General features: G+C 33.3%; 1 protein-coding gene across 4 annotated transcripts in view; it reads left to right on the top strand.

Annotated features, from left to right (window-relative positions):
* The window catches only part of ST7 (suppression of tumorigenicity 7), a 320,239-nt gene that overhangs the window by 56,517 nt on the left and 243,178 nt on the right, over window positions 1-20,544 (top strand). The window contains exon 1 of one of the 4 annotated variants that reach the window (XM_074268215.1): window positions 16,006-16,122. The exons of the other annotated variants lie outside the window; for them this stretch is intronic. Coding sequence (XP_074124316.1) covers window positions 16,101-16,122 — 22 coding nt within the window. The 5' untranslated portion in view covers window positions 16,006-16,100. Of the gene's footprint in view, window positions 1-16,005; window positions 16,123-20,544 lie in introns of those variants that run through there. 4 annotated transcript variants of the gene reach the window in all.

The raw sequence follows: 20,544 nt of genomic DNA, 5'->3' as shown, positions 1-20,544 counted from the left end.
GCTTCAGAAAGCTGGGACCAGCATTTAAGGGAATTCTCAGGAGTATAGTTTTAGGTTTTATATCTTTTACTTATGAGTTTTCAGTTCTGGGTCACATTTGAATAGGTTTATAAAATGAGGGTTCCTCTAATTTTGTTATACTTTTTGTCAGAACTAAAAAAAGGAAATTACAAATATTTTAAGTTTGTGATAAGGGTAAAAAAACAAATTCAATAAAGAACTTCAGATTTTGGGGTGTTTTATGCTTTAGGAAGGATCTTTGCAGTTAAAAAGTAAATTGAATTGAAAATTGAAATTTTATTTTGTATATGATGAATTGACTAATTTACTAATAACTACATACTGCTGTGAGATATACAGACTTGGTTTTAGCAGTCCCAAATTGAACTGTCAGAAGTATTATTAGCATGTAGTCATTCCGCATTTAATTTTGATTGTGTTAAACAAAGTTATTAATATTGTTGCTTGGCTAATTCATGCAGTAAGCGTCTATAGAAGCAGTTTAAGAATAATTACATGGTTGTCTTAACCAAGGTTATATAGTATGTACTAAAGGGAAGATTCTCTGGTCAGGATGAGGCCTAAGAATAAAGAAACAGGGCATAATTTAGGTTTCTATAGGGCAGTATAATGGACATCAATTTGGTATTGAATTCTGGATGACTACGGGAATATAATTTTCTTTTTTTTTTTTTTTTTTTTTTTTCTAATGTGATTGTCCTTTAGTAGTTGTGGTGATAGTCCTTTTATAATAGAACACTTGGAATGAAATGGTTTTACTCATATATCAGGGGAGAATTGACCAATGTGTTGGAAAATTTTCATTGTGCATTCAATAACTTCAGAAACTTTAAAAATTATTTACTAAAGTAACTCACTGTTAATTATTTTAAACTACAAATGTGTTTTGTTTTATGTAATATGTGTTAAAATCATATATAAATTGGACCTTTATAAAAGGCATCATTTTCACAGTTCTAGTTGCTTACTATTTCATGGATTGCCTTTATAAAACTTTTGTAAATGATGATTCTTTTAAGTAAATCATTGACTTTGAATTTATCTGTTTAATAAATTTGGTTATTCATATTTCACATTTTGCCTAAGGCAGGCTGTACCTGTACTACAATTAGTGCCTTGTAGGTTGACTCTAATTTCAGAGCTAATTTAGTGCAAGCCTTTTTTTAGTACCTGTATTCCAAAATAAAAACATACTGTATTCCTTGGCTACCTGCTTGCCTCTTTTTCTTCTTCTTCTTTTTTTAATCTTAGTTTCATCAATTACAATATCTGTAAAAGCAGTAAGAAAGAAATCCATACTCTTCTTTGTCTTGTAAAGAGAAGTTTACATATATGGGAGTAAAGAAAAAATACTAGAGATTAGGGTAATAACAATAAAAAAAATTTAAGAAGCAAAGGTCAGTAATGAAGAGGAAATTTTCTTTAAAAAGAGATTGATAGTCAGGACATTAGTAAAGGTCCTTTAGGAAATGATGTTTTAATTTTTTTTCTATTTAATATACGTTAGTAAACACATTTTGAAGTTGTATGAAGCCATGTTGCAATGCTATAACCATTTCAGTATGGTTTTTGAAAGTATTTCAGGTTGGCAAATATGTTTAGTTATGCCATTATATTTTATTTTATTTTATTTTTTTGCTGAGGCGTTTGGGGTTAAGTGACTTGCCAAGAGTCTCGCTAGGAAATGTTATGTGTCTGAGACCAGATTTGAACTCAGGTCTTCCTGACTCCAGAACTGGTGCTCTATCCACTATGCTTGCCACCTAGTTGTCCCACCATTTTTAGAAACAAATAAGCAAATTTCATGTCTTTTTGGGGAACTAATTCTTCTTAATTAGAAAAGATCATATAATTAAAGAGGCTATCATTTAATCATCAAGAGTTCATTAAACGCTTAATATATATTAGGTTCTATAGTGTATGCTGAGAAAATAACTATAAAAGTCAGACCCTCCTGCTCCTTAAGGAACTTATTATGTTTGAGGAGTAGAAAAACCATTTTCATAGATAGCAAATGCTGAATCTGGATATACCAAATAAACATTGACTGATGGAGGAGGACATTAATAGCTTTGGAGAACTGAGCTAATCTTGAATTGAAGGGAGCTGGGGCTTTCAAGAGACTGAAGGGAGGGGAGGCATCAAAGAACACTGGGATGGATTGTGTAAAAAAGTTACAGAATTGAGAGATGAAATATCATGTATGAGGAACATCAAATAGGTCAATTTGGCTAGAGCTTAGAGTGTGTGAAAGGAAGAATGTATCTATTATAAGCCTAGAATATAATATGCTGGGTCCAGATTGTAAAGAGTTTGAATACCAAATAGAAGAGTTTTCATTTTACTTTTCCCCTTAAATTTAATTTTATTATTTTTCTGATAATTAGGCATTTCTCTTCTCCCTTTCCTACTTCCACCCAACCACATGAATAATGAAATAATGAAAAAATAATGAAAAAAGAAACATACATAATCAAACAAAATAAACTCCTACCTTGGCAAAGACCAAAATTGTATATATAATTCTGCATTTCAAGCTTATCATCTCTGTGGGGGGAGATTGATAGTGTCCTTCATCTGAAATTGTCCAGCACAACAAAATTCCAACAAATGGACATTCATTTAATTTCTAATTTTGGTCAGCTACCAAAAAGCTACTATATATATTTCTGTATGTGGGCGAATCTTCTTCACTTTTCTTTGATCTCTAAAGAATATATAGTTAATAATGGTACTACTGAGTAAAATGATATGTAGTAGTTTAGTGACGTGGGGCATAGTTCCAAATTCAAGAATGGTTAGACAACTTGACAGCCTCAGCAATAATTAGCCTTCTGTTTTCTTGCAGTCCATTCAGTATTTGTGATTTTTTCTTAATTGTTCAGAATTTTTTTTGTCATTTCCCCGATTATCAGTGATTTGAAATATATCTTCATATTGTTATGATCCCTTAGATTTCTTCCTTAAGAAACTGCCATTTCGATGCTCCAAGTCATTATTAATCAGAGAAATGCAAATTAAGACAACTCTGAGATACCACTACACACCTGTCAGATTGGGGAAGATGACAGGAACAAATAATGATGAATGTTGGATGAGATGTAGGAAAACAGGGACACTGTGGAGTTGTGAAAGAATCCAACCATTCTGGAGAGCAATGTGGAACTATGCCCAAAAAGTTATCAAAATGTGCATACCCTTTGACCCAACAGTGCTACTACTGGGCTTATACCCCAAGGAAATACTAAAGAAGGGAAAGGGACCTGTATGTGCAAGAATGTTTGTGGCAGCCCTCTTTGTAGTGGCAAGAAACTGGAAAATGAGTAGATGCCCATCAATGGAGAATGGCTGAATAAATTATGGTATATGAATGTTATGGAATATTATTGTTCTGTAAGAAATGACCAGCAGGATGATTTCAGAAAGGCCTGGAGAGACTTACACGAACTGATGCTGAGTGAAATGAGCAGGACCAAGAGAGCATTATACACTTCAACAACAATACTATATGATGATCAATTCTGATGGATGTGGCCCTCTCCAACAAAACCAAATCAGTTCCAATAGAGCAATAATGAGCTGAACCAGCTACACCCAGCAAAAGAACTCTGGGAGATGACTAAGAACCACTACATAGAATTCCCAATCCCTCTATTTTTGTCCACCTGCATTTTGGATTTCCTTCATAGGCTAATTGTATACCATTTCAAAGTCCGATTCTTTTCGGACAGCAAAACAACTGTTTGGACATGTATACATATATTGTATTTAATTTATACTCTAACATATTTTAACATGTATTGGTCAATTGCCATCTGGAGGGGGAGGGGAAGAGGGGAAAAATTATAACAAAAGGTTTGGCAATTGTCAATGTTGTAAAATTACCCATGCAAATATCTGATAAATAAAAACTATTAATAAAAAATGTTAATTCTTTGATGATTCTGAGTTCAATCTATATTCATTCTGCAAATACAATAATATGTTGACAAATCTACTTTGTTAAACAGCAAAGTTTTTAATTGCTGATCACATTATTAAAATTTTAAAAAGCCCTGCCTTTTCATTATTCTTTCTTCAACTGGGGATTGGTTCTTATGTTTGTAAATTTGAATCGGGGGCAGCTAGGTGGCGCAGTGGATAGAACACCAGCCTTGAATTCATGACGACCCGAGTTCAAATTTGATCTCAGACACTTAACACTTCCTAGCTGTGTGACCCTGGGCAAGTCACTTAACCCCAGCCTCAGGAAAAAAAAATTAAGTGTAAATTTGAATCAGTTCCTTTTGTGTTTTAGAGATGAGACCTTTATCAGAAATGCAAAGATTTTTCTCAGTTGTTTACTTCATTGGTTTCATTTATAAAATTAGCATCTGCTTTACTTTTATGTAATAAAAATTATTCACTTTAATCTCATGGTATCTTTTTCTTTGTTTGATCAAGAATTTTCCCCTTATCCATAGATTGGAAATGTAATTTCTTCCTTGTATCTCTAAATTTTTTTATTGTGTCATCTTTTATGTCTGTGTCATACATTCAATAGGAATTTATCTTGTTACATAGTATGAGATATTGGTCAATACTTGGTTTCTGTCGGACTTTTTCCTGGTTTTCCTAGCAGTTTTTGTCAATTAATTTGTCAATTAGTGAGTCCTTCCCCTTAGTAACTGGAGTCTTTGTTAAAAAGTGGGCCAATGTATTTCTTTGCTTTTTGTATATTGTGTTCTTATTGTGTTTTATTGATTGGCATCTCTTAATTTTAACCAATACAAGTTTTCATGATCAATCTTTAATAGTAACTAGGGGATCATTATACACTTCAACAGTGATACTGTATGAGGATGTATTCTGATGGAAGTAGATATCTTCAACATAGAGAAGAGCTAATCCAATTCCAATTGATTAATGATGAACAGAATCAGCTACATCCAGAAAAGGAACACTGGGAAATGAGTGTAAACTGTGAGCACTGTTTTGTTTTGTTTTGTTTTGTTTCTCTTCCCAGATTATTTTTAGCTTCCGAATACAATCCTTCCTTTGCAACAACAACAACAAAATTCGGTTCTGCACATATATATCTTACCTAGGATATACTATAAAATATTTAATATGTATGGGAATGCCTGACATCTAGGGGAGGGGGTGGAGGGAAGGAGGGGAAAAATTCAGAACAGAAGGGAGTACAAGGGATAATGTTGTAAAAAAAAAAAATTACCTATGCATATGTACTGTCAAAAAATGTTATAATTATAAAAATTAATTAAAAAAAAAAGAAAAAAAATCTTTAATAGTAAAAGTTTGATCACTGGTACCACTAAATTGCTATTCTTTCATACTTTGTTTTTATTATTATTTTAGAAATTCTTGATATTTCTACTATTTGAATTTTGTTGCTTTTTCTAGCTCTATAAAATAATCTTTTGGTTATTTGTTATGGTATTGAGTAAGTTAATTTAGGTAGAATTATATACATTTTATTATATTGGCATAGTTTGCTCATATCAAGTTAATATTTTCTCAAGTACTTTTTATTTTGGATTCAAGTAGTTTCTGGGTGTATCTTGGTAAATGAATTCCATGATTTCTCTATAGTTATTTTGAATATAATTTATATCTTCCGTTGGATTTTGTTAGGGATATACAACTGCTTTTAATATTTATGTGAATTTATTTTATATCCTGCAACTTGGCTGAATTTACTGTTTTAACTAAATTTTTTAGTTATCCAAGTATGTTATCATATCATTTGTTCAAGAAGCAATGATTATGTTTCTTATTGTGCTTATTCCTTTGGTTTCTATTTTTTGTCTTATCCCTATTGGTAGTGTTCCTAATATTATATTAAATAATATTGGTGATAATAGGTATCCTCATTTTATCCCTAAATTTATTGCAAAGGCTTCCTACTTTTCCCAAGTATATATGTAATATTTATTCTGGGTTCTATATTGACCTTATTTGTTATTCTTATTTACTATATTTACAAGAATTAACATATACCTATGCTTTTAGTTTAAAAAAAAAAACAAAAATAAATGAATGTTTGATTTTCTGTCAAAAGCCCCTTTTTGCATTTATTTTTAGTGGTTTTATTTTTTATGTAATTAATATAGTTTATTATGCTTCATATTGAAGCAACATTTCATTCTGGTAAAAATTAAACCAGGTCACAGTGTATAATCTCTTCAATATGTTATAGTGATCTGTTTGGTAATATTTTGTTTAATATTTAACATCATTGTTCATTAGGAATATTTGTCTATAACAGGTATTCTTAACCTTTTTATAAATTAACAAATGCCTTTGAAAGACATGTGTCCCCTTCTCTAAATAATGTTTTAGGAATATAAAATAAAACACAAAATAATATAAAATATAATATCTAAAATAAAATACAAACATAATTGGCTTTGTTGGATTATATTCCATTGAAATACAGTTACCTAAAAAAAAAAAAAATTCAATGAGCTCTATGTTGAGATCCTCAATTACCTTGAGAATCTGTAGTTTTCTTGAATCTTCTTGCTTTAGTTATTAAGATCATATAGATCTTGAAAAGTTCACTTTTTCTATTTTTGTAAACTTATATAATATTGTTGTGTTTCATATTAAAGGAAAGTTAGAGCTACTGATGCTCATGAGTAGAAGGATGATATGATCAGATATACGTAAAGAATATAATTTTGGTGTCTACCCAGAGAATAGATTGAGTATAGTGAAAACATTTAGGACACTCTTGTAATATTCTAAGCAAGAGATGATGAAGACTTGAATTAGGTATTAGTATGAAAAAGGTGTAAATATGACAGTAAAAAAAAAAGGTCAGATCAGTAAAATCAGTCAATTCATTGGATATTGGGAAGGACAAAAATAAAATATCTGAACTTGGCTTGACAATGGATCTTGGAGGGGAGGGGGAAGTGGTATGTTTAACTAAGGAGCCCTCAGGAGATTTAGGGAGAAAGGTAATGAATTGTACTTTGTACATGTTGTGACATCATGATCAGTTGGTGGTGTCTAGCAAAGAGTTGGAGAGGGACTGAGTCTTGGAAGAGATTAGGACTGCTGCATAGGTAGATGTCTGTAGGTAAACGTTTTGTAAGCATTTAGTGTAGGTGAGCTACTGGACAAAACAAAGAGGGCTCAAAGTCAAATAATGAAGAAAGGCCCTGCCCTCAAGAAGTTTAGACCCTAATGAGTTAAGATGATCCATAACAAAGGATCCAGAAAAGAACAGAATAATGTACATACTGGCTTGGTATGATGGGTGGGAAGTGATGTGAGACCATGTATCCAGAAGCAAAAGCCAAGATTCCAATGCGATTGGGATGATAGTGTTGGCTGGTGTGCAAGTGACTTGGTATGAAGTCATCCATAAAAAGCTAATATAGGAGCCTGTCGAAATAGATGAGATTCTCATGAGAGAAAGGAGAGAGAAGAGGAAAGTTGCTGGGACAGAAGCTTGATGGTGGAGGGCTTATGTCTGCATGTATGGGGTTGGATGTGGATGCTGATCCTTCAGAAGCACTAAATTATTTGCATGGATAGGAAAAGAACCAAGACACTGAAATTATCAATAATAATAATCACTTGAAAGGGATAATAGATTCAAGGGAACTTTTTTTTTTTTTTTTTTGAAGATGGAGTAGATCTGGGCATTTTTGAAGGAGTCAGTGAATAAGGAAGAAGTTCAAAATTAAGAAGCAACAAGTCACTGGAGGAGATAGGAAGGCTTCAGTGCAAGTAGAGGAGTTGGAATTTGTGTTAGAAGGGAAGAGAGTTGTTATGGGCCAGAACTTGAAACAAGATGCTAAGTCAGTGGAATTGATAGAGACAGTGGTTGTTTAGCAAGGTGCTTAACAGTTCTCTAGTTCAGTACATGTACTTAGTATTTACTATAGTTCCACAAGATTCACACCTATGATAGGAGAGGATATAAGCTTGTTCAAACTTTGCCAGAAGGAGAACAAGGGAAGACCAGAGAAGTGGTGGCGGTCCTCCTGCCTCCCCCACAGAAACCAAGACACATTCGGAGGATCTCAAGAAGCTCACAGAAGCAGAGAAGATAAAGGATTGGCGGCAGGAGCTTAAGCTCTTGGAACCAAGGAGAGAAGTAGGCCTCCAAGAAAGCTAGCAGGGCCCTAGGAAAGGAGACAAGACTTGGAAAGAGACAATAAAGGATTTGGACTTTAATCCCTAACTGCACTTGTGGTGATTAGTGAACTGAAAGGAAGGCTGTCTCCAGGGACCTCAAGGAAACCCCAACAGGAGAATATTACATTTTAGAGAAGAATATTACAGAGAGTGACCATGAGGTCCTCCAAGTGGAACAAAGAAGAAGATGTAGAATAATAATGAGATAGTTTTAAATGTGTGGAATTGGGTAAGAGAAGGAGGTTTAATTTTCTTTTTTTTTTTTAAAGTTAGAAAAAAAAATAGAATAAGAAAAACAGAAAAAGAATACAAAAGAGAACTTTGTCATATGCACAGCAAAACACACACACATGTATATATATATATATATATATATATATATATATATATATATATATGTAAAAATATATAACAACAAATGACCAGATCAAGAAAGTAGAAGAAATTATATTCATGAGTGCCCGTCTTTTCTTTGCTTTCTTGTAAATTGTTCTTTTGTCCTCTGCTGTGCATCTTTTTTTGCTTTAATCTTTCTTCCCCTCTTTCATACCCTTCACCCTCAAGCAGGCTATCATTAAGAAAGGCTATATTTATATAGATATATACATATACATATATACACATATATACATACATACCTCCCCTATTTACATACACACATATCTTTCCTATCCCTGCTAACTCTTGCTTTAATTCTGTTTCTTATTTTGCTATGTTTACCCCCTACCCATGGATTCCTTCCTTATCTTCTTCCCTCACTCTTTGCTTTCCTGTTCACCAATCCTTCCTCTCCACTTATTTCTTTATACTTTTGGAGGGTTCTAAATCCTTCATACTATATGTGTAGTGTTGCCTGTTTAATCCAATCCTGATGTAAGTAGGTTTTCAAACTACATGAGTGCCCGTCTTTTCTTTGCTTTCTTGTAAATTGTTCTTTTGTCCTCTGCTGTGCATCTTTTTTTGCTTTAATCTTTCTTCCCCTCTTTCATACCCTTCACCCTCAAGCAGGCTATCATTAAGAAAGGCTATATTTATATAGATATATACATATACATATATACACATATATACATACATACCTCCCCTATTTACATACACACATATCTTTCCTATCCCTGCTAACTCTTGCTTTAATTCTGTTTCTTATTTTGCTATGTTTACCCCCTACCCATGGATTCCTTCCTTATCTTCTTCCCTCACTCTTTGCTTTCCTGTTCACCAATCCTTCCTCTCCACTTATTTCTTTATACTTTTGGAGGGTTCTAAATCCTTCATACTATATGTGTAGTGTTGCCTGTTTAATCCAATCCTGATGTAAGTAGGTTTTCAAACTACGAGTCCTCCCCCTTTAGTCTCTATGTTTATTCTTCCACTGTATTTCTTTTTTAGCCACAAGCCTTCTTTTGATTGTCAGTAGATATGATGCCAGGACCTATGGGCTTTTATTGTGGCTGATGATAAGTCTTGTACAATTCTAGTTGTAGTTTCAATGGATTTGAATTGTTTTTTTCTCATTTCTTGCAAAATTTACTGTTTGATCTGGGGGTTTCAGATTTTGACAGCAATATTTCTACGTGTTTTCCATAAATGATTTCTTTGAGGTGGTGATAAGTGGATTTGTCTATTTCAACTTTCTAATCATGTTCTAATACTCTAGCACAATTTTCTTGGATTATTTCTCATATTATTGTGTCAAGATTCTTTTTTGGTCTCAATTTTAATCAGTCCAATTGTTCTTATATTTTCTCTTCTTGATTTGTTCTTCAGTTCTGTTTTTTTTCCTTATGTTTCACATTCTGTTCTATTTTTTCATCCTTTGTAATCTTTTTTTTGAAATTCCTTGGAATCTCATAATTTCACTGGCTTTCCCTTGCCCTATTCTAATTCAGAGTTATTTTCTTCTTTGAGAATATCTCATTCTCTAGTTGGTTAATTTTTTTTTTTTATAATCTTAATGTTTTTCTTAGATGGCTTTAAATTTTTTTCCCTCAATTTCTCTGATTCGATTTCTGAATTATTTTTTGAGCTTTATAAATTGTCTCTGGACAAGGTGTCATTTCACATTACTGTTTGGGATAGAAACTATTTTTACTTAAATGTCACCCTCTGAAGATGAACTCTGGTCTTCCCTGTTCCCATAGTACGTTTCTATGGTAGGTTCTTTCTTCTTTGCCCATTCATTTTTTATTATAAGAGGTATTAGTGTGAGCACCTCTAATCCTGGGGTGGGAGGATGGTGGCTTTGGCTTTACTTCAGCTCTCTCCTCTGACCAGGAGCCCCAAATCTTCCTCTAGTAAGTGCCTGAGGCCAGCAGCATCCCTGCTCCCCTGCCTCTGCACCCACTGGGTGCAGGTTCTGCTCACCCAGAGCCACGTCTCTGCAGCAAGGCTGGACCTGGTGCTCCCACTCAGCTGAAGTTCCCTTAGTGTTGCCGGACTCTGATCCTGATTCCAGCAGTCCAGGAGGTGAGAGTTTCTGTAGTTCCTGAGGAGGCTCTAGCCACACCCAACTAACCCCAGGGTTCCCAGTTGGTGCTTCAGTGGAGTTTGCCCAGAGGTATTTGCACTTCAGACGGGTTAACCCCCAACTCTGGGGTTTTCTTCAGATTGTTTTATGTTGTACCTGGGTGACACCTGGTTTGCCCCAAATCTTGATTTTTCACTGTGTTTGCCCTGAGGGGCAAACTTGTATTTATGGGAGAAATCTGGAGAGCTTGAAATTTACCAATCTACTCTGCTGTCTTCCCAAAATCCTCTGAGGTTTTTTGTTTGTTTGTTTTTCAATGAAGCCTAAAGCAAGAGTTGTGTTTTAAGAAATAGAGAGATGGGGATAGTGTAGTGAGTACAAGGAAAGGATAATATGATAGAATTTATCAAGGAAGAAAAAAAGTGAAGGATTGATTGATATATTAGATAAACCATTTTTCAAAATGTTATCCAGTATAGTTATATGATCAGACTTAGGGGTTGGAAAGCGCTATACAGGCCAGTGAAGCAAGAGAAAGTCATAAATGATGGAGGCAGAATAATTTTTGGCGATCCTTGAGGTAAAATGAAGAGTGCAGATTAAAGGAATTGAGAAAGTTGATATATTGGGAAGCTGGAAGAGACCTGAGAGATCTATTGGTCAAGTCTTTCCTTTCACAGATGAGAAAAATGGAGTCCAAAGAGGTCACTAGACTTGATGGAGGTCACATAGTAAGCAGCAGCTAGTGTTCAAACCCACTTCCTCTGGCTCCCATCTAATTTTCTTTCTGCTGCACTGGTGATGTATTTCCAACCCTCCAAGAGAAATTTGGTTTTTAAAGAATTACAGTCAAGATTAACTATTGGATTTATTTTTCCTGAAATTTCCCCCATGCAGCTTATAGCTTCGTTGGTAAATGCATTGCTTTAATTTTACTACATCAGAAGTAGTATGGCAAGTCTATATAATGGCTGTCATACATCTGAACGGTTTTGGTTATTATTTACATCTTTTTATTTTGTGATTTCATTGTTCATTTTTCTATTTACAACAAAATATCATCTTGATTGATAGAAAGGAATAGAAATACAAATGATGAGAGAGAAAAAATAATTTGGTTTCTGAAAGGCATTATATGATTTGGATTGGAAGGAATAAGAAACACATTTATCTACATTTTTCCATAGGCTAATTTTTAAGAAAAAATTTCATTCTTTGAATTCATGCTTTTTAAAAAGAGATTTAGGTGCCCATTACTATATGGATCTAAATAAAATACTTAGAAATATATCAGGTCTCCAAAGACAAAATTGTATCTATTAGTGCTATTTATTTTAGGAGTTTATTCCCTCTGCATTATATGTCTTGTTTAATGAATGAGAAAAAAAAGCACATCATCTAAAATATGCAGTTCTTATAATTGATTTGGAAAAATTAGATTGTGGTATCTTCTCTTCTGCATTCTCTCATTTTATAAAGTTAAGTCAAGAGCTAGATTGAAAATATCATCATTTTGGTGTATAAACTGAAAAAAGAAATTTTATAAAACAGAATTACAAAGTACTTATTTTATCTAGCATATAGCCTTTCACCTAAAACTGTGTTTCACTGAAGGACTTTTTTCCTATTCACTCTTTTTTTTTTTTTTCCTCTTAATTTTAGAGGTCAGTCACTGATATAAGGGGAAAGCACTGACTAGACTGAGAGTCTAGACACTTGGTTTCAAAACCCTCCTTCCACAGGTCATTTAACCTTTTTGATCCTTAGTTTTCTCATTTGTGAAGTGAGTTTTTAGTAGTAATGTTATCTTACGAGATATTTAAACTATTGTGTAAAGTCTTACTATATGAGTAGGATGCTGTCAGAAAAACCTGGAAAGTCCTTCATGTGCTCAAGCAAAGTGAAATGGTGTGTGTGTGTGTGGGGGGAGGTAATAGCAAAGTTGTGGGATGGTCAGATGTGAATGACTTTGCTATGCTCAGCAATACAATGATCCACGACTACTCTGAAGGACTTATGATGAAAAATGCTCTCCATACCCAGAGGAAGAACTGATTGTGTTTAAATACAGAGAAGCATACTTTTTTTCCTATTTTCTTTTGTTTTTCTTAAGAGTTTTTGGGGAGTTAAGCAGGAGATCTAAGTTTTCTTTTGCAACATGACTTTTGTGGAAATGTTTTGCACAACTTCATATGGGCCTTCTCAGTGGATGTATGTGAGGAGGAAGAGAGAGAATCTGGAACTCAGAATTTTAAAAACAAAATGAGAAAAAATTGTTTTACCAGTAACTGGGAAAAATAAAAAAAATTAAAACATAAAAAAGTAAGCCTCTTGAGGACAGGGAATTTATGTATTTGTATCCCTTGGACCTATTATAGTGCTTTATACATAGTTGATGTTTGAATAAATTGTTGATGATGATGATCATCTTCATTACATGATGGTAGCTACATACACGACATAACCAAGTATAACTCCTATGAAATCTTAAAATCAAACCTTTGATTTTGAGTTATTGTATTAATACATCACCAGACATTTATGAAACATGGCATACTTTGCCTGACCTAAGTCACTTTGTTCCATTTCACTTCTGCTCTATCTCAAAATCAGTATTGATTTACCATATTTGTTGGCATAATCTCTTAGAAGGATAGATTTTTATTTTCTGGGCTTCCCTTCTGTACCTTTTGTATTTTTTACATTTTTTTCCTCTGTATTTTGGATTTTCCTAGTGCTGATGCCTTTGCCATTCATTATCTGTTGCACTTTTGTTTTTCTTGCTTTTATCACTGTCATTCGAAAAAAAAATTGATTTTTGATTTTCTCCTCTAAATATGTGGTTTAAACTGTGCTAGCACTACTCATAAATAATGGGATGTTTCATATACAGTGATGATATTCATTTTAACTGTAAAATAGTTAAAACATCTTTATATTAAAGATGTTTTAATATTATCCCCATTTCTTTCTTGTCTCTTCTTTCTTCCTCTCCCCATTTCCCCTCACTTCCATATCAGTTGAAAGAATTTTCCATAAGAGTATTAGTAGGAAACAAAGTTTTTGTACTTGACATTCTACAACGGTCCATTTCTTTTTCATTTTGCAGTTGAAAAATAAAAAGAATATATGATTCCATCCTATTTATTGTTTGTTAATTATAAAAAAATCTCCAAGCCAATTTTATTTGATAGATTAAATGTTCTCTTCTAATATGTTTCCTATTCATATATTGAAGCCAAAATTTATTTTAAAAATACAGCAATAGAATATTCTTCTTCATTAATCTTCTAATCATAGATATTAAGTGGGAAATAAAACGGAGATGTGACCTTGCTTTTTTTTTTTTTTTTTTTTTTTTAACTGCAGTAATTCGGGTTAAGTGACTTGCCCAGGGTCACACAGATAGGAAGTGTTAAGTGTCTGAGATCTGATTTGAACTCAGATTCTCCTGACTTCAGGGCTGGTGCTTTATCCACTGTGGTACCTAGCTGCCCCAATCTTGCCATTTTGTTGGAGGAGATCCAATGCAGAGTTCAAGTTGATAGAATCTTTAATATTAAGCAAGGTTTCTGACAAACTCTAAGGTATGGTTTAAGAGCTACCATATGATTGTGTGCTATATAATTGATCCTGATCATAAAAAGTATTTTTTTAGGTTTATATTGAAATAGACAAAAACTCCTGAAGCTTAAAATATTTTTTATGTTTAGATTAAAAATCCATTTTCTGAAAACTCTGAATAGAGTAATTATAGTTAAGATAAACATATTTATTGAGGGATTTTATTAGAAAATAATCATAAAATTGTTTTTATATAGCAGGCTTACTGAGATTTTTCTTCCTTTGGAAGGAGATATGTTTATTTCTTTTAGAAAATCAGGAAGCCAAGTATCAAAGGAAGCAGCATTCAAGAACATGAATTCTATTTTTTTTTGGGGGGGGGGCTTCTTTTATTAACCAGGTCTTTCCCTTTTCTTTTTCAGTAATTTTCTTTTTGCTGTGATGGCAGCTGTGTAGTCTGATTCATTAAGAACTATTAAAAATACTCTCTCCTTTGATCCTTCTGGATAACTATTCTAGTACTGGAAAACTCATTCTTATGCCTCTTATAGGAACCATGCAAAAGAACTTCTTCCATGTGGTTCTTTTGCATGGTTCCTAAGAATATGGCAACCTAGCAAGCTTTTTGTTTGCCAAGTGATTCAAAGTAGTTAATGACTTCAATTATTTATGTATGTGTACACATAGAAAATGCATATGTGTTTGGTGTATTTTGTGTGAAATGTGTATTTTGTACATTTTTTTTAACTGAAATGCATATTACTTATGTAGGCATATATGCAATCCTTTAAGTGAGTGAGTTAACCTTGCAAATAATAATTCTGACAGGCAGGTGAAATGGATAGTTACACAGTTAGGCAGATGAGGAAGACAGAGTATAAGAAAAAAGACATATATCTATCTCTGTTTTTGCTAATATATAGCTTTCCATATTTGAATAATAGTTGCATAATTTCTTCTTGTGATCATATTCCATTTTGAGATTCACTTTTGCTTTGCATTAGGTTTTTAGTTGCTGCTGTAATGCCAAATGACCAGAATATTTTAGTCATACCTCTAGATATTTGTGTCTGCAATTCTTGAGTTGATAGTCAACCATACTAAATTTGAGTAAAGGAGTGATTAACTTTTCTGAAATACATGACTATTATATGGTTTATATGTGTTTCTTTTTCATATATTTTTATTCCTTTCTAACTATCACTTGAAAGTTCTACTTGATACATAAAACCAATTTTGCATGATAAATTTCATGGCCAAGTGGCTTCAAAGCATGCATTCTTAATTTTATCTTAGTGCTGTTTCAGTCTTAGTGATGTCAGAGGATGAAGTTTTTAACAGGAGAGGGAAATATACGCCTGGCTCTTTGTCTTGTGCATTTTGTGACAAAGGAATTCCCATTTGAATTGCTCTGCTCTGCTGAAGCCCCTTCTGAGCCACTGGTTAACAGCAGCAGTCCGTCTTTGCAGTGTCCTGACGTCATCCAGTGTATGCATAAGCTCTGCTATTGTCTTACTGAGAGAGCCGGGGTTGGGGATTGCAGTATCTGCTAGCTGCTGCTGTTGCTGCTACCTATTCCTGCCTCACTGCATCACATAAGAGACACGTCGGCCTTCCCCTGTCTATTGGATTTAAAAGAGCAGCTCCTGATTTTTTTTTTTTTTTTTGGTTCTAAAGGAAACCTTTGCTTTTCACTTACATGGGAGAAAACTGAAGCGTGTGAGAGGAGAATCTGGCAGCTGGATTCAGCCTGGACTGCATTGTTTGGCTTCATGACCCCTGCTGTGTAGTCGTTTCATCTCTTCTCTCTCACACTCATTCTTTCCTCTTTTTAAAAAATCTTTCTACTTCCTTTTTTTTTTTTTTTTTTAAAGAGCAGCATCTGGGGCCAGCCATGTTTGGCACTGAATCTTCATGTAAGTAAACGTATCCCACTTCTTTCCTATTTAGAAGGTTGTTTAGTGTCATGGTTTCATTCATCTGGAGTTTGTGCTCTCTTTGCCTTAGGTCATTAGCAAAAGCTGTGTTTTTTGGTCTGTTTACAAAGGAATTGATCTCAGAGAAATGACTCCCCTTTAACTGGGTGGTGCATCTTTGAAGCTAGAGATGTCATTCAGTATGGTCAAAACCAGGCCTAGGGGAAGGAGGAAGAGAGGAGCTCTCCGATTTAGGCAGTTTCATTGGAATGTGTTAATTGATAGGATAAGTCTGTCAGTGATCTTTTTTGTTATATGTTCAGTCATGGTTGTGGTGTTCAGATTTGATGTCAATCCTTGAAGGATTCCAGAAGAGGGTTCTGATGAGAATAGAAAGGAGAGGCTTGAAAAATGTTTCTTAAGGGAGAAGGGGTGCTATTGTATTCTCTCCCCTTCATTTTTTAAAACAAAAGAGTAGATTTAATTTTATAAATGAAAAAGCAAATCCATTTTATTTCAGAAAATTGAGCCATTTTATATGTTAAATTTACATGCAATGACTAAAGCAGTGATCCAGCATTTTCTGTATGACTAAACTTATGCAGTGAAACCTGAAAACCTTGTACAGTGGGCAGTATCATCTTAGAAAGCTTAACCTGATGCTAAAAATGATGTCATATAAGTTATTGCACATAAGGTTTATTTAATAATAAATTCAAAATAGTATAATTTAAATGTGCTGCATTACCCTGCAGAGCATATGAATGACTGCCTCATATCCAAGAGGGTAAAGATTTCTACATGGTAGAAACTTGTAAGCAATAGGACATTTTAAAATTTAGCAAATAGTACCTTGTTTTGGAGAAGAAGAGAGAGTTGGGCATATTTTTTTTCTCATAAACTTGAATTGTGGCATTTTCCTTAGATGGTCAAAATTAATATTTTTGTATAGTCATATTTGCTTAGAACAATTACCTGACAATGTGATAATTCTCAGTTTTTATTTTTAAAAATTGTTTTCTGGCAGGATTTTCTTGTGGGGTTAATTAATCCTGTTGTTTCATGGTGGCAGCTTTGCTTTCCTTGACACTGGCACAATGACCCATCAAGGTCAGGAAAGAATAAAAATGAAATTTCATTCATAATCCTTCACATTTTTAATTTTTGAGGAATAATCTCTTTTCCCTAATACTTTAATTTACTTTTTGCCATTTATAATGGATTCCATTTAGAATCATGCTTTTACTAAGAACTTAGTAGTCAGTGACTAGGATCTTCCTCCTTAGTCAAGGAATTCTGTTTGTTCAGGTGTACAAATATAGGCATAAATAGACACACACATACTTGAGAAATTTGAGTTATATACAAATGAAGTTGTCTGATAGGCTTTGGAATCTTAACTGAATGCTTTTGATATTGTTTAAGTATGTCACAAAGGAACAGCTTCTTAATCTTTTGAACAGAATTTTATCCATGTGCTATCTGGTTTGTCTGAAGATTGCTGGTTGCTTTTGGTCTCCATGGCTACCACCAGATCATTGAATCATAATGGGGGAAGGGAATTTGGAAAGGAAAGGTGCTAGAAAATACTTCTTACTCTATAATAGTTTTTTTTTTAATTAAATCTTTTTGAATGGTAGGGTTAGAATTATGTCCATAGTTATGTCCATAGTCCATAATTCATAGTCAAAAGTGTCCATGAACAGTGTTAGCTCAGAGAAGGGTAGGTGCCTTAAAGCTTACATTCAAAGGAAGGTCAAGTCTTTTGTCTTGCCTATTGGCACTTATTAATTTTTTTTTTTTGTTGTATATGTGTACATCTAGGGAGGTTTTTATATTAGGGATTGAAGCTATCTAAAGTTAATTTGTTATTTGGAATTCTCAAAAGTTAGAAGGAATCAAATTTGTTATCTATAATAGAATTATTACAGTTCCCTCATCTGGCACAAAGTGTTGGCTTTGTATTTTGTGCAATGAAAGATGGAATTGCTTCTTACCTACCTTAATGTAGGTTATCATTTTTAACCTTGAAATTTTGCCAAGATCTATTATATTTTTTTTTTAACAAATGTTAGTTGTCTTAAGAAGTCTCTTTTTTTCCTTTAGGGACAACCTTTTTTTTCCCTTTGTTTCTTTCTAAAATAAATCATGTTTTTAAAATCTTCCATTGTCTCCATGCTGAATTAGACTGTTTTTATGTTTTAGACCTCTAAGTTCAGCAATTTAAAGCCTTCTAGAGTGTCACATTACACAATATTCTATCCTACTAAGTCTACTGCTTGATTCCTTAAGCTGCTTATAAAAAATACCTGAAAGTGATTAAAAGACAACTGATAGAAGCATTTCTTACAACTCTCCTAAGAGAAAGATGTCTATGCTTGTTAATGTTAAGAATATTAATAATGTCTACACTTGCTTTTCAGTTTGTTTTTGATTTTCTTTTAAAAAAAGAAATGGTGACTAGAACATTAAACTGAGGGGAGAGATTCATATATATATGTATAAGTATAGGAAAACCAGTCATACTCTCGCAAGAGTTGATGGATCGAAATTCTTCCAGCTCATGAGTTCTTTGCCATTCACATGGTTGTGTATACTATCCATAGCAGTTTGGATAATGCTTTCAGAATAGCAGGCATCTTTAATAAATGTTTGTTGAAGTGAATTGAATTTGGCCATCATAGATAATTTTAGTTGGAATAATTCTGCTTCATTGTGGATGTTTAACCCTTTGAGGAAGAAAATAATTTCAGTAACGTTTCCTGAAACTAATTTATAGTGTTTGATATTTTCTTAGTGTTAATGCAAATATCTGTTTTCTCATCTATAAAATGGGGGCTATAGGACCAACATCCTCTTAGAATTTCTTCAGGAAGAATACTTTGAGTTCTTCTGGAAGTACACTGGCATAAAATATTTTTTAGTTTTCAAAATGTTTATTTTGGGATTAAAGTTTCATTTGAAAGTATTTTTAAACTTAATATTCCAAGTTGATAATACGAAGAGCCCAAAGATCTTTTTAAAAAAGTTATGTTGGTTAAAAAAAAAAAAAAAGTTATTATATATCCCAGAGAGGTTGGCAAGGAAAATTGACCTTATCCTGTATTTACTACAACAGACATTTGGTTACACCCTGATAAAACATAGCAACTTGATAAAGGCAGAGATTCTCTAAAAAGCAAATAGTTCAAACAAGATTAAATTCTATTCAATTAATATTTATTAGACTTTATCCTCCTGGGTACTGAAATCACTCTCTAGTGATTAACTCTCCAGGATATTAGGGTACCACTTAAAGTGTCATTGTATCTGTAATTGTGCCCTAATGGCCAGAAAGTGTTAATGGGCCTCCCTGAGCACGACTTGCTAACTAGACTGACTTAGGCACTAAATAGTGAGCAGATTTGTCCAGAGTAGTGTGATTTGGGGGCCATTTCTGTAGGGATAGGCCAAGCAGAGTACCTAACACCCTCAGTGGTTTTTTTTTTTTTTTTTTTTTTTTTTTTTTTTAGTGAAATCATATTAAAATATTCATTTAGGATATTGAAGAGGGAAAAAAAATAACAAATGGGCCAGCCCAAAAGATATATGTAAAAGGAAGTAGATTTTGGGGTGGGAGGAGAGAGGAAAGAAGGTATATTTTTATTTAATTAAAAGTATCAAAGAAAGGAAATAAATTTTTAAAAGTTTAAAAAAAAGCAGCTGACAAAGGCACCTCAACTTACCTCCTTTTTCAGGGAGTTCTCTGTTACTGTTGCTCCTCCCCAGTTTTCATACTGTAGGGAATGGTGTGAGTGAAAGGACTATCTGGGCAATTGGTCCTGGCCAATTTTAGATGCCATTTTTGTTTTAATTTATGACAGAAAAAAAGGAAGAAAAACACGATATAACACTTTGAACTAGAAATTCGTGTTCTTAATATATGTTGTAGTTTACTTTTTATGTAAAAAGTATTCCAAAATGATGAGCCATTTTTGTGGAAGACAATCAGGTGTGCATATACAGTAGTAAAAAACAGGCCCACACTTAAATTTGATCATTTAAAGATTTCCCTTGGATGTGAAATTCAGTCATCATTTTCAATTTATATATTATTTTTAGGTCTAGCATCTTGTTTTTAAAATCATAGCTTCAAAATTGGTAGAAAAGGAGAATTATTTTATTCAATTACCCCTATTCCCATCAGGCACAGTTAAGCATCTATGTATAGGTTGAAATAATTTCAGCAAATTCTGATACTTAGTACTATCAAAAAATTAGGCATTTCAATTTTCTCTTTTTCCCTTTGATGATTATTTGTCACAGGAAGCTTACTGTTTTAAGAACTCTAGCCATTTTCTAGAGAAAGTCTTTCTGAGAAAGATTCAGTAGCTGAGTCTTTCTAGTAGAAGTAGATTTTTAGAAGTATACTTTTTTAGATGA

The sequence above is a fragment of the Sminthopsis crassicaudata genome, chromosome 5, assembly GCF_048593235.1.
Source record: "Sminthopsis crassicaudata isolate SCR6 chromosome 5, ASM4859323v1, whole genome shotgun sequence".
Taxonomy (NCBI): domain Eukaryota; kingdom Metazoa; phylum Chordata; class Mammalia; order Dasyuromorphia; family Dasyuridae; genus Sminthopsis; species Sminthopsis crassicaudata.
This window is presented reverse-complemented; position numbering and strand designations above follow the sequence as displayed.